At 32.5% G+C, this 15,134-nt stretch overlaps 2 protein-coding genes across 2 annotated transcripts; one reads left to right on the forward strand and one right to left on the reverse strand.

Annotated features, from left to right (window-relative positions):
• The first annotated feature begins 597 nt into the window (after positions 1–597).
• LOC140804768 (senescence-specific cysteine protease SAG39-like) lies at positions 598–2,191 on the forward strand. The gene is made up of 2 exons (XM_073160894.1): positions 598–1,145; positions 1,283–2,191. The coding sequence occupies exons 1-2, from the start codon at positions 707–709 to the stop codon at positions 1,870–1,872; spliced, it is 1,029 nt and encodes a 342-aa protein (XP_073016995.1). The 5' UTR covers positions 598–706; the 3' UTR covers positions 1,873–2,191.
• Positions 2,192–2,459: 268 nt separating this feature from the next.
• LOC140804897 (signaling peptide TAXIMIN 1-like) lies at positions 2,460–3,085 on the reverse strand. The gene is made up of 2 exons (XM_073161052.1): positions 2,842–3,085; positions 2,460–2,713 (listed from the first exon to the last, which is right to left on the reverse strand). Exons 1-2 carry the CDS (start codon positions 2,958–2,960, stop codon positions 2,590–2,592), a joined length of 243 nt encoding a protein of 80 aa, XP_073017153.1. The 5' UTR covers positions 2,961–3,085; the 3' UTR covers positions 2,460–2,589.
• Positions 3,086–15,134: the final 12,049 nt, after the last annotated feature.

Here is a 15,134-nt window from a genome sequence, read left to right on the forward strand (position 1 = left end):
GAAAGCGAATATGGTGGTGATAAAGAAAATATATAAATTTACTAAAAAATGTTTTTATGATATTTTGTATAAATAAAAATATAGTACTTTTATAATTTTAAAATATCATTGTTGGTATTTTAAAAAAAGTATCATGACATCAAAACTTGTTACTCTATATGCCTCAAAATTCAAAAGAGCATGGATACTATAGAATATACATGAATTTACTTTCGTATGTGGTAAGGGATTGATATTGAATAATTTTGTGTGTCAAATAATATAATTTCATATTCTATGGATTTTATAAATTTGATCAGTACATAATAATTTCATATTCTATGCATTTGTAATTAATTAATTATAGAATACACACGGAAATGAATTCTTATTAATTTGTAAATTCAATGTATAAAATAGCAAATTATTACTTAAATGATTAATCAAATATTTCTTATATTTATAGAGTAATTTGCATCATCCTAAAAGCCGAAAAATGTAAGAACATTTTGTCGTTACGAATTTGTGGTTTTGGCATCCAAAAAACAAAGAAGTATACAAAGGACACAAATTAATTAATTGGATAAAGCAGCGTTCACGCAACTTTGTGATATGTCTATCAACTTGCCGGTTTTTCTAAGGACTTAAACAAACTCTATAAAATGAGCAAATTAAAGAGTTCAAAATCAAAAAATCAACAAACTTTATATAGTGCTCGATCGCAAGAATGGCCATCACCTACACTTGGAAGCTTGTTCTTGCCTCTCTTTTTATGTTGCAGTTGTGTGGTTATCAAGCCACGGCGCGCACGGTGCCTCATGCGTCGTCAATGGTCGAGAGACATGAGCGATGGATGGCACAATATGGACGTGTATACAGGGATGACTCAGAGAAGGCGGAAAGATTCAAAATATTCGAGAAAAACGTGGAGTACATCGAGTCTTTCAATGAAGCTGGAGTTCGATCTTACAAACTTGGCATCAACAAGTTTGTTGATTTGACTAATGAGGAGTTTCAGGCAGCCCGAAATGGATACAAAAGGGGCTCCCACCCGATATTACCAAAAGTTTCATCTTTCAAATATGCTAACGTGACCGCAGTTCCGCCGAGTGTGGACTGGAGAAAGAGGGGAGCTGTTACAGGCATCAAGGACCAAGGCCAATGTGGTTAGTGAATAGAAAACAGTTGGCCATAGCCAACATCGACTAATCCCGCCTTTCATTTTTCTCGATGAATACCATGTTTTTAGGTAGAAAATTTTCTCTCAAAGAAACAGATTCTCATGAAACAATTAAAAATGCAGGATGCTGCTGGGCATTTTCTGCTGTGGCAGCAACGGAAGGAATCAACCAGCTCACAACAGGGAGACTAGTCTCACTATCCGAACAAGAACTCGTGGATTGTGACACAAGTGAAGACCAGGGATGCAGTGGTGGTCTCATGGACTATGCGTTCGAATACATCATGGGAAACAAGGGACTGACAACCGAATCTAATTATCCCTACCAAGGAGTAGACGGCACCTGCAACACTCAAAAAGAATCATCCCATGTCGCGAAGATAGCAGGACACGAGGACGTTCCAGCCAATAGCGAGTCATCATTGCTAAAAGCGGTGGCACACCAACCTGTATCCGTAGCCATCGATGCTGGTGGATCAGACTTCCAATTCTACTCGAGCGGGGTATTTACAGGAAAGTGTGGAACCGATCTAGACCACGGTGTCACCGCAGTCGGTTACGGGAAAACTAGTGACGGTACAAAGTATTGGTTAGTTAAGAATTCTTGGGGAAGTAGCTGGGGAGAGAGTGGCTATATTAGAATGCAAAGGGGAATTTCTGCTTCAGAGGGTCTCTGTGGTATTGCTATGGAAGCTTCTTATCCAACTGCTTAAAAATGTAACATCCCAAATCTTGATTTTCTTCGTGAAACACTTGGCTCTAATTATGTCAAATCTTATGTAATATATAAGACATTATTATGTGATTCCTCGTCCAACTCTCCAACATGCATTCCACAATTTTACTTCAATTAACGGTACAAAATGCCACGTGAAAAAGAATTACATATTTAAAAGTAAATTTGAATACAGAAAAGTTTTTACAAGAATAAAGTATAGACATAATACCTATATTATTACAAGAAAAAGTGTTATCAAATATTATTTATATAAAAACATGGGAGTCTTAGAGTAATTACTTTGTATCACATTTTTAAACACCAAAAATACTTGTATAATACTCAATTTTATTTATTTATCTTTATCTGTATATTAAAATTTGTAAACAAATATATCATCATTCATAAAAAAAGAAAAAATGAAAGATAGATAGAAATTCAATAATTTGATAACATTTGGTAAACTATTTCAATGGTATGAATATGCGAACACTAATATTGATAATTAAATTCACTTATTTATTATAATTATAAGTGTGTGGAAGAATGATCCTCGCAAAAACAAGATATACACGAGTCATATAATATTAAGAACTTAATTATAAAATAAAATATTAATAATGTGATGATAAATCCAAACTAAATCAAATATGAAACGAACAATAAATTTCAACTGAAATTGAAACCGTGAAATCCGAAATTTACATGAAAACTAGCAAGGAATCTGCTCTGTGAACCACTTCATCACCGAAAACGGAGCCTTGATCAGCGAAAGCGCCAGCTCCACGATCACCGTCACACAGATGCAACAAGGGCACAAGCAACTCAGCAGAATTCTGCATTTCCCCTCAAAATCAAAAATCTCTCGATAAAAGTGAAGTAAATCTGTATCAAATCAATGGAGGGGCGTGCTTGCGTGTGTGCGTGTGTGAGAGAGAGAGAGATAGAGAAGGGGGAACCGTACCCGACGATCCAGATGACGACTCCGATTATGGAGAGAAGAAGGGCGACGAAGGCGAATGGAAGACCCAACAGAAATCCCAAAGGGCGGCATTGGCAGTCTTCACCACAACTGCAGCACATATTTCTGCAATCTCAATCTTTGTTCGAAGAACGCGTGTGGGTCAACATTGAAACTATATGGTTGTGGACGGATAATGCGAAGCTTCCCAGTAAATTAAATTATAGAATCGACGATGATTAAAAACGCGTTTGAACAAGTCACGTCTATTATCCTATTAATTATTTTTGAATAAATATATTGTGAAACGGTCTCACGAATCTTTATCTGAGAAGGGTCAATCCTAACGATATTCATAATAAAAATTAATATTCTTAACATAAAAAAATAATATTTTTTATAAATGGCCTAAATAAGATATCCGACCTACGAAATATGACATGGTGTATATTTAAGCTAGTATTTCAAGTAATATAAGTAATTAATAGTAGTATTCAACTAATAAATAACTAACATTCAAACTAAATGAAAGGTATAATATATAATAATAATAAATGAAAAAACAAAATAAATAATATTATTAGTTACATGACATACCAACAAGAGTGTGTCTCATGTGAGACCGTCTCACGGATCTTAATCTGTGAGACAGGTCAACCCTACCCATATTCACAATAAAAGTAATACTTTTAGTATAAAAAGTAATACTTTTTCATAGAAGACCCAAATAAGAGATCCGTCTCACGAATACGACCCGTGAGACCGTCTCACACAAGTTTTTACCTACCAACAAAACACAATACATAATGTATCATTCCAACAACAATACGAAACATATACTAATACATAATGTTGAAAATTGAAACAACATCAACAAATTATCAAATGAACTATTATGACAACCTCTTCTTCTTCAATCATCGATACTCCAAATACGACAATCTTATGTTGTTTCCAAACTAAAATATATCAAACAATTATTTGTGATTGATATTAATTTAATAAACAATGAAATTGACAAATTTAAACTTTGCCATGTTTAAATATTTGTTCGTTGTTGTCTCTCTTTGGTTACAGGTCTATTCATCTCATTCCTCAAACGAGCTCTTCTATTTCTATCACTTCTTTTTCTTTCACGTGTGACAGGGTTGTGATGCAACTAAAACATGTGTGTATCTCAGTATCATTCATCTGAAACAAGTTGAAATTTTCCTCCGCATGTTGTTAAGTGCTCAGACATGTTATATCATGATTGCACAAGCGCTATCGGGTCTAGCAAATTCCTTTAGCACTTAGCAGTGCAAATAGTATGAGAACATGAGATGCCAAAAATTTTCCATTTACCACACGAACATTCACATTTTACCACTTGCACATATTTCCCAGGACTTGGTCTTCCTGTAGTTGCAACCGAAGTCGTTTGTTCTCCTACACCATATTTCGTAACACAATGCTCGCTCGATCTTCTTGCACATTCATCATACTTCGACATGCATAATCTGGCCATGGTTGATTTTATTGAACCATATGACGACATTTGTGACATGTTCAATGAAGTATTGTACGCACCTCTAAAAGGTCAAGTGTACAGTCGTATAAATAAAAAGTCTACGAGCACCTTTTAACACACTGTTTAAGCACTCTGATATGTTGTTCGTCATCACATCATGACTCCAACTACCGTCATGGGTTAGACTCCATTTCTCCTTGGAACTTCCAACCAAATACCTTTGCACCAAAATTTTATTGTCCTTGATTACCTCTATTGTCACTTCAAATTTACAAATTTAGTGTTCCATACCCGCTTTCCAGTATAAATATTTCAAATGCACATATTTGAACTTAACATTAAAATTTGTGTGAGGCCCAAGCCCTTGAGCCCAATTATAATCTCGGCCCAACTTTATCCTATAAAACTTATAACCCTTCATTCTTCTCATTTTACACTATACGTCAAAAAAAATAATTCACTCTTAAAACTCTCTCTCTCTCCCTCTCTACAAAGAACATGAAGTTCCATCTGAAGGTCTTGTCGATGCTACCTGTGGGAGCAGTGTCCCCACATGATCTGGGCCGTTGATTTTAAAGAATTTGGTGAACCCTGCATATGAATTGGTGGACCCCGCATATGTGTGGTTAAAAGTGGACTTTTGATCTTCTCATGGGGACAGTGCCCCATGAGATAGGGTGAAATATTCCCTGAAAGGATTCAAGTTTTCTTGCAGTCAACCTTGATTTCAATACTAGCAGAATATTGTAAGTCGAACGTGCATTTTCTTGATACGTTTATAATATTATCTTTATGGCATGTTAAGTTTAAATATATGATGTATTGCATGACAACATATTTCAACAAACATTTTGTTATTGTCATGATCTTGTTTGTGAACTTTTCTAGTAAGGTAAAACTAGATACTTATGATCCAACCTAGGAGTTAAGCCAAATATTTATGATCCAGTCCGGGGAGTTAAGCCAGATATTCGATGTGTATTGTTTTCTGTTTTAGATCTACTTGTGAATAAGTTTTAATGATATGATATGATATAGTAATATGTAAAAATATTATATTGTTTTTAAACTTGAAGATATGCTCCCTCTAATTACTGAGTGACGACCATATAACTTACCCCTTATATTTCATTTCAGATGAGAATGAGATAGAAGAGCAAGAATCAACTGTTCGGTTAGGAAATTACTATTTCTTTGTGTATTTGGCATTCATTTGAATAAGTTGAACATTGGGATTGTTTTTTTTGTCATTGGATTGTAAGACAAATTATTTGTTGAATATAAAGTTATTTTAGAATAAAAATATTGTTAAGATTCAATGTTCTCGGTCAATTTAATTATTAAATTTCAAGAACAATGCCGATGTTCATGCTATGCATCTCGGTGCGTGACATTTAAGTGATATCAGAGCCGGTCATCGGCAAGGAACACCGAGAAATAAGTGTTATGCGGGACAAAGTGCTACATGCATGAGCACCACATCTTGAACCTACGGGGCAAAGTGTTACATTACGGGAGTCACCTCTTGAACCTGTAGGAGCCACATCTAGATTCTCTGCGCCTGTGGATCGAGGGGTCAGACCATTACGAGAACGTTGCTGATAGGACTCGTTTTTACGTGTTAGTTTTGAGTCGCATTCATGCATCATATTAGTTTGTTTTAGTTTAATTTAGCATTCATTTAGCATTATTTAGCATTTGGCTGATCTCGTGTATTTTGTGGTTATTTTGTAGGAATAAGACAAAAAAGGGATTTTATATGCAGAGCGACGGTTTTAAATAAACGTCGCCGATCTGAATCGGCAACGGTTCTGTAAACCGTCGCGGATCTGAATCGGCGACGGTTATGTAAACCGTCGCTGATCTGAATCGGCGACAATTTACTGAAAAGCGGTCGCTATTGGCGACGGTTTTATCTTAGACCGTCGCTATGCGCGACGAAATCCGAGAAGATTTATTTCCAAATTTTATGGACTCTATAAAACGACCTAACCGAATACACGAGAAGGCGCCGCGATTTGGAAGGGAGAGCACTGTAGCAGGCGATAGCTCAACGGAACCGGAACAAGAACTCAACAGCGTTTTCTCTTTACTCTTTTATTGTAGTTAGGACTTAGGGGATCCGACCCCGAACCGTTGTTTGATTATTTAATTCTCGACTTTTGATTCATTCTTGATTGTGCTATTATTTTACATTGAATTGTTAAAGCCTAGCTAACTTTAATAATATCTAATATTGTGGGTGAGTTCGAGAGAATAACTTGCGATAGGAACAAGTAGCATAATCCGTGGATCTACAATTTACATAGAGATATGAAGTTGGATACACGTTGGTAGTCATAGTCCAGTAGAGCGAAAACTAAGGGATTTCATAGATCGACATGCAATTCACCGTTAGTAAATAATAAAAGAGATTTTATTATTCTTTCGTGTAGAATTAGTTTAGCATAGCTCGAGAGAGTATGTTAATTGCTTAGGAAATCCTGTCAAAAGCGTAAATCAGTGTCGATATTAAGTAATTAAATTAACGACGGGTAGGTGAACCGAGATCCTAACACTCGCTTATTTATTATTTTAGTTTATATTATTTTTAATGTGTTTGTTTCAATTTAGTGTTTTAGTATTAATTTAGTTAATAAGTAATTCAATTGTCGTTTTAATTAATTAACGAATTTAATTTAAAGTAAATTTGTCTAATCAATCTCTGTGGGATCGATACTCGTACTCTTATACGTTTTACTATAACTTGACATCGTGCACTTGCGATTATTTCGAGCTTGAATTTTTATTTATTTTTATTGGAGATTTTACTGTGCAAGTTTTGCTCGATCAAGTTTTTGGCGCCGTTGCCGGGGATTGAAATTGACAAATTTTTCTTTTTGTTATTTTCTTTAGTTAATTTAATTTTTTTTAGTTATTTATTTTATTTTATTCCTGCGTGATCTACCGTTTTCTATTTTCTTTTTGCAGGAAATTTTCTTGTGCAATACTTTGAGATGTTTCATCGAAAAGTATTCACAAGATTTGCCCAACAACGCGGAGAGCCTTTTTACGCAGCATGGGAGAGATTCGATTATTTAGCAAAAAATTTCCTGTATCATGATTTTTCTAACTATTCTCTTCTTAAATTTTTCCTTGATGGTTTGGATGCACTAACACGAAGATGGGTGATCGACGGAGCACTAACAACAGGCAGGCCACTATTTTGCCGAGATGATGAGAAAATGATACTTTTGTTGGGTGATATGGCGGACTTTGACTACCATAGATATTTGGATCTTTCACCACAGTGTTGGAGTCATCAATACACACAAGATCATTACCCAGAGTTTATAGACCAACCATTTGAGTTTCAAAATGATGAGAGAGATAGCCATGAACTGATCACGACTCAACTAGAAGATACCGTGAATAGGTATGTGGCACTGACTGAGGCAGCTATAGAAAATCAAATTAATTCTCTGCGCAACCTTGAGGAGCAAATAGAGAATATCAAGAAATCCATCTTTCAGAGTCGCCGAGAACATGAAGTGAAGCGAGATACTCAACCGGTGATCGATCCGGTTTGGTTTGATGATGATGACTCAAACAACCAAGATAGTGAGAATGAGTTGGATAAGACTGAAAATCTAGAGTTGTTTGATCCTTCGCTGGTAAATGAGCCTCAGTCGGAAGAGATTTGTGAAGAATTTTCTGATAAAGGAGTGCCGACACTATTTTTCTCATCTCATGCCGATTATTCAGAGTTGTGTGTTGTTGAGGTGACGAGCTTAATGTGCCTATATCTAGCCAGACTTGAGGGCATTTGGAATCCAGACCCAGATGTGGTGTCATATGACACTTACTTTGGGCATCAGCCGCTCTTTGATAAGGACTTCGGAGGGTCAAGCCGACGACTAGAAATCAGGCGCTACTTGGGAGGCAACCCAAGCGTTTTATATTTTAGTTATTTATTTTAATTTTAGTTGTTGCATTGAGTCCCGGTTTCGTGGTTATTTGATTTTGCTCAATTTCTTCTGTGCCAGGTGAGCATACTGGAGGACGTGGGAGATTGATGGCCTTAGGAGCTCGTACAATAGGAGATGATTGATGTCTACAACTACTACAATATAATCAACCAGGGGAGTTTTATTTTATTTTTATTAAATTATTAATTATTAATAATTTTTTTTTATGCATGCATTTAGTTGTTTGGTTTTATCTATCTATTTAATTTTTCTATGTCGTCTAGTGCAATGGGGACATTGCACGACTTTAGTATGAGGGGGTGGGGTAGGTATTTTCTTTTAATTATTTGGTATCATTTAAAAAAAAAAAAAATAATTTAAAAAAAAAAAAAATTGGATGATGAAATTTGGCCAATGATGAATGCGAATTGATGATAAACATGCTCATTGATCTTGTTTCTTCATTAAGTTTTAGACACCCCTGTTGTTGAAGCATGAAATTTTTGCTTGAATGTTGAATATTTTTAAACACATGTTGTAACTAGTGAATTTTGTGAATAGTAGTGCAATTTTGAATTTTTGTGGGGAATTTGAGAAGCATGAGGTGTGAGTTGAACTTGAGTGCATGTCTATGAAATGAGTTACTAACCAGTGGCACAATAATGAATTAGACAATTTTTTTTTTATGGATTTGAATATGGAGTACATAGTGAAAATTGTGCACTTAAAAAAAAAAAAAAAAGTTTCTTGTAAAAAGGAACTATTGAAAAAAAAAAAAGGGGAGATGTAAGGTGAGGGGGAGCCAAATAAAGGAATGAAATCCTATTCCTAGGCTAAAAAGTTGGAGATGTAAGGAGACGAGGAATGTCGGAAAAAAAAAAAAATCTGACAAGTGCATAATGAAAATGAGCTGTGTATTCCCGTCTTTTAATCAATTGACTATACTCTGATAATAAGTGAATCCTAATGTGCAAATATGAAGTCCTAATTAGTTGTACTTACTGGTTAGCAATGAGTGGAGACTGGAGCATGAAAGTGAACTTGCATTTAACATGTAAATCGAGTTATCTTGCAAATTTCAAGAATGAATCTACTTGCAAGACACGATACTGGAAACAACATTGCACTCACACACGTTCACGTTCAACGCATAAAAATTAGTGTGGAAATTTCAAGGGGTGTGCGATGACTTGTGTTGTACATTGATCAATGGAAAATATACTTAAGATTTGTTGATGCATGAGTTGAGCCGTTACATATCATTGAATTAGTTTTCATTTTATTTTATTTAGTTGATTTTTGTTTTTGTTTTTAGTTTTTGTTGTGTCTTGTCACCTATTTTGCTCGAGGGCGAGCAAAAGGTTAGTATGAGGGAGTTGATAGGACTCGTTTTTACGTGTTAGTTTTGAGTCGCATTCATGCATCATATTAGTTTGTTTTAGTTTAATTTAGCATTCATTTAGCATTATTTAGCATTTGGCTGATCTCGTGTATTTTGTGGTTATTTTGTAGGAATAAGACAAAAAAGGGATTTTATATGCAGAGCGACGGTTTTAAATAAACGTCGCCGATCTGAATCGGCGACGGTTCTGTAAACCGTCGCGGATCTGAATCGGCGACGGTTATGTAAACCGTCGCTGATCTGAATCGGCGACAATTTACTGAAAAGCGGTCGCTATTGGCGACGGTTTTATCTTAGACCGTCGCTATGCGCGACGAAATCCGAGAAGATTTATTTCCAAATTTTATGGACTCTATAAAACGACCTAACCGAATACACGAGAAGGCGCCGCGATTTGGAAGGGAGAGCACTGTAGCAGGCGATAGCTCAACGGAACCGGAACAAGAACTCAACAGCGTTTTCTCTTTACTCTTTTATTGTAGTTAGGACTTAGGGGATCCGACACCGAACCGTTGTTTGATTATTTAATTCTCGACTTTTGATTCATTCTTGATTGTGCTATTATTTTACATTGAATTGTTAAAGCCTAGCTAACTTTAATAATATCTAATATTGTGGGTGAGTTCGAGAGAATAACTTGCGATAGGAACAAGTAGCATAATCCGTGGATCTACAATTTACATAGAGATATGAAGTTGGATACACGTTGGTAGTCATAGTCCAGTAGAGCGAAAACTAAGGGATTTCATAGATCGACATGCAATTCACCGTTAGTAAATAATAAAAGAGATTTTATTATTCTTTCGTGTAGAATTAGTTTAGCATAGCTCGAGAGAGTATGTTAATTGCTTAGGAAATCCTGTCAAAAGCGTAAATCAGTGTCGATATTAAGTAATTAAATTAACGACGGGTAGGTGAACCGAGATCCTAACACTCGCTTATTTATTATTTTAGTTTATATTATTTTTAATGTGTTTGTTTCAATTTAGTGTTTTAGTATTAATTTAGTTAATAAGTAATTCAATTGTCGTTTTAATTAATTAACGAATTTAATTTAAAGTAAATTTGTCTAATCAATCTCTGTGGGATCGATACTCGTACTCTTATACGTTTTACTATAACTTGACATCGTGCACTTGCGATTATTTCGAGCTTGAATTTTTATTTATTTTTATTGGAGATTTTACTGTGCAAGTTTTGCTCGATCAGTTGCGTTCTGAAAGAGGGTTAATTGTGATACCTCTTTTACAACATAGTAAAAATTAAATATTTAAAATGAGTTTATAATGGGCTACAATGGATTTCTATAATAACTTGTATTAATAATTTTCATAAAACGAGGACGAATATGAAGTAGTTGCTATAGGGGTCCATTGTGCAGTTACGCAGGCGCGAGCACGGGGCTCGGGGCATGAAAGTTTGAGCATACATGTCTCAAACAACAACGATACATACCATGTGACGGTCGAAAATACAGTACATCATCAACTGCTGACGTAATTCTCTTATGCCTATCAGAAATTAGACACACATCATTTGCATCACAAACAACGTGCTGACCGAGATTCTGCAAGAACCATTTCCTCGAGTCAGATGTTTCTTCATCCACTATGGCGAAAGCTAGTAATAAAACTTGATTGTTTGCATCCAGAGTGATAGTGATCAACATTTTGTACTTATATTTTGTGTAAAAATATGTACTATCAACACTAATTATTTTGCCACAATGTCGAAATCTATCTATGCACAGCTTGAAATCACAAAAAACATATCTCAATGTTTTTATCGCTCGATTTTTTGATATGAGATTGTTCCACTCCACAATTGTATTTGGCCATAGTACCTTTATATTTTGAAAGTAGTTGCACATAGCTCTCTCATTTACTATAAACCATCATACATTGCAAACTTCGTCATATCTTCATATATGAGATTGTGCATTAAAATTTTTCTTTCACTTGCTCAATTATATACTTGATCTCGAATGAAGGATTACATATTGAACGAAGGATCACATCTTATAATGCCCATCGACATCTTTTTACTTCTTCTTAATTGCAAAATGATCTCTTTGCATTTTGATGAGTGTCATGTCACCGTTGGCAATTTTATATAAATTTATTCTACGTCAGTGAGCCAATTTTTACATAAACACTGTAATAATAGATAAGTTTTGAAAAATATATATTCTACAAGCACACAACACATGCATGTGCTAGTTTGAAGAAAGAATACTTCTTTTACAATAGATATTACCATATTTATTGCCCAGAGTAGTGTCCGAGTAATATGTGAGCGTTTGATCAATAATCAGGAGTTCAATTCTCCTATCAAAACTTTCTCGTACGACCTTATCATACATGATATGTCTAATACGATTTACTTGATTAGTCTGATTTGTAGACTGAGGTTTATTCAATGTTTACATAAAACAATAACATATGTGAGTTTTATTATCATATATATATATATTAGATGCTACATATTCGTTATACAACCGGGTGAGGGCTTTTACTCTAATGTAAGATCAAATTCACACCTCTCAATGAATAACTCGTATATCTATGTAAATCTAATACGGTTTATTAGTAATCGTCTATAAAATATTGATATAATATAACTTGCTATGTATTAAGGTATAATGAAATTGGAATATTTTTTGCAAGGTTTTAAGATAAGCGTGAAGCGTGATTAAATGTCACGATCAAATCAAACTTCAAGATTCATAAGTTTAAGCAAGTTTAATATGAAATTAAGCATTAAAAAGTGTTTTAGTTTTAGTATAATTTTAATTATGTCAAGTCAATCAACATATTAAATAGCACATAAACATATAAATTTAAGAATAAATGCATAAATTTCCAAGTTATCAGGTTCATAGATGTAGTTTGCCTGTATTAACTTCGTTTGGTGATACAATTGAATTGAGAGGCTAATTGGGTAGGTGACGGAGAAGATGGATGGTTTTCTTGGATATATTGCTCACCATTGGACTGTGACAAATATACCGGACCAAAAATACAATTGTTTTTTTAATTAATTCAGCTCCATCTTTTAAAATTTACTAGTATAAATAAGGGTTCGTTCGATCCTACCTGTGGAGGCACTGTCCCCACAAGATTTAGATGGTCTAGATTTAGCCACATTTGTGATTTAAAAAAAAAATAGTGGACCTCATGTACTTGTGGCTAAATCTGGACTCTGGATCTATACATGGGGGCACTGCCCCCACATGTAGGGTGAAATCTAACATACATATAAATATATCACTTTCATTTGTGAATTGACTTATATGTCCTTGTTCATTTATTTAATCTAATTTAATTTAGCAAACAAATTCATAGGTTATCTTAAAGTTTTTTTTTGTAATTCATTGTCCATCTTAAATGAATTTGGACATTAATACACATTCCTCTTTTTTTTCCTAACTTTTATGTCAAAAAAATTATTTATTTAAATATTTTTGTTAATTTAAATTTGGACATTAATACCCATTCCTCTTTCTTTCCTAACTTTTATGCCAAAAAAATTATTTATTTAAATTTTCTTGTTCATTTAAGTTAGCAAATTAAATTAATAGGTTTTTTTTAGGAGTTTTTTGTAATTCATTGTCCATCTTAAATGGATTTGGACATTAATACACATTCCTATTTTATTTTAAACTTTTATGCCAGAAAAATTATTTATTTACATTTCTTAGTAAATTTAACATCTAACATACATATAAATAAATGATTTCTAATTGTGAATGTTCTAATATACTCTTATTCATTTAATTTAGTAAATTTAATCAATAATTTTTTAATGGATTCTTTTATAATTTATTGTCTATCTTAAATGCCTTTGAATATTAATGGATGTTGAATTTATCAATTTACCCATGATTTTTCTTTGTTGCTGCTAAAATTAGCGTATTTCTTCATTATTGCTAATGAATATTTAATATTTACATCTTATCTTTTCTTTTATTTTACATATAAATAAGTCACTTTTATAACAAATTGATTTTAAAATAACAATTTTTTAAATGAATTCTTTTATAATTTATTGTCTATCTTCAATGCCTTTGGATATTGATGCATTTTGAATTTATCAATTTACACATGATTTTTCTTTGTTGCTACTAAAATTTGTTAATAAAATTAGTGTATTTCTTCATGGTTGCTAATGAATATTTAATATTTATATCTTATCTTTTCTTTTATTTTACATATAAATAAGTCACTTTTTATAACAAATTGATTTTAAAATATGAACTAAGAAGCATCGTATATTTCTTAGATATTGAAATATGTTAAAATTATTTGCAAGAATATTTTTTCAACGTAAAATTATTCTGTGATTGCAATTTTGCAATACTTTTCTCAAATTATTTTTTAATTGTGGTTTTACTACTTGTACATCTCATTGCGTGGTAGAAAACCTTGTACCATATATGGGTGTAACTCGCTTTAATTTTTAAAATATAACTAATAAAATTTGTTAGTTCTTCAACTATATTTTTCAATTTTTTCATAATATTATAAACACGTTATATTATTTTTTTATAAATTTTATATATTTAATTTAAGTTATTTTTACTAATTAATGTCTATAAATTTGTGAAACTCTTGATATTTTTATATAGCTGATAAGAAATACGAAAAATTTAAAACTTCTAATAAAATGTTTGATATTTCAGATGTAACTATAAAATAATTTTTTTAGGAACTTAAAATTTTTTTTATGTATTTAAATTAATTTTTTTAATTAATATCAATGAATTTATGAAGTTCTTGATATTTTTATGTAGATGATAAGAAATGCTAAATTTTTGACAAATTCCAATAAATTGATTTAAGTAATAATTAAATAAATAGTTACTCAATAATTTAGTGATTTCATTTATTATTCATTATGTATTATGATAATGTTTTAGATAAAAAAATGTTTTTAAAATTAAAATTTCTATTATTATATATTTTGTTATCAATATTCAATTGCGTTCTATACATAATACAAATTATGATTATATTAGCATTATTCTATTATGAAATCATCATATATAATATATTATTTGTTATATTGTTTGTTCTTTTCAACCTATTAATTAATTTCTAATTGCATATGATGAAATTACATACATAAAAAACAAAATTTTCTCTTTTCTACATATTAATTAATTTAGCATTATATATGATGAATTTATATATATAAAAGCTATTTTTCACATTTCAAAATAACAAAATTGTTATTTAATATTACTTACTTATTAAATTAACTAAGTTATGTTTACCAATTCATTGTGCATTATTATTATGATTGCAACTTAATGAATCATAGGTGAGGACATATAGTGGTCACCCTAACGATTAATATTTGTGTTTAAATTATTATAGTAATTAAAACTAATTTGTGTTCGATGAAATTATTTGATTAGTGAGAATAAATTTGATTT

This window comes from Primulina eburnea, chromosome 11 (assembly GCF_022965805.1).
Source record: "Primulina eburnea isolate SZY01 chromosome 11, ASM2296580v1, whole genome shotgun sequence".
Classification (NCBI taxonomy): domain Eukaryota; kingdom Viridiplantae; phylum Streptophyta; class Magnoliopsida; order Lamiales; family Gesneriaceae; genus Primulina; species Primulina eburnea.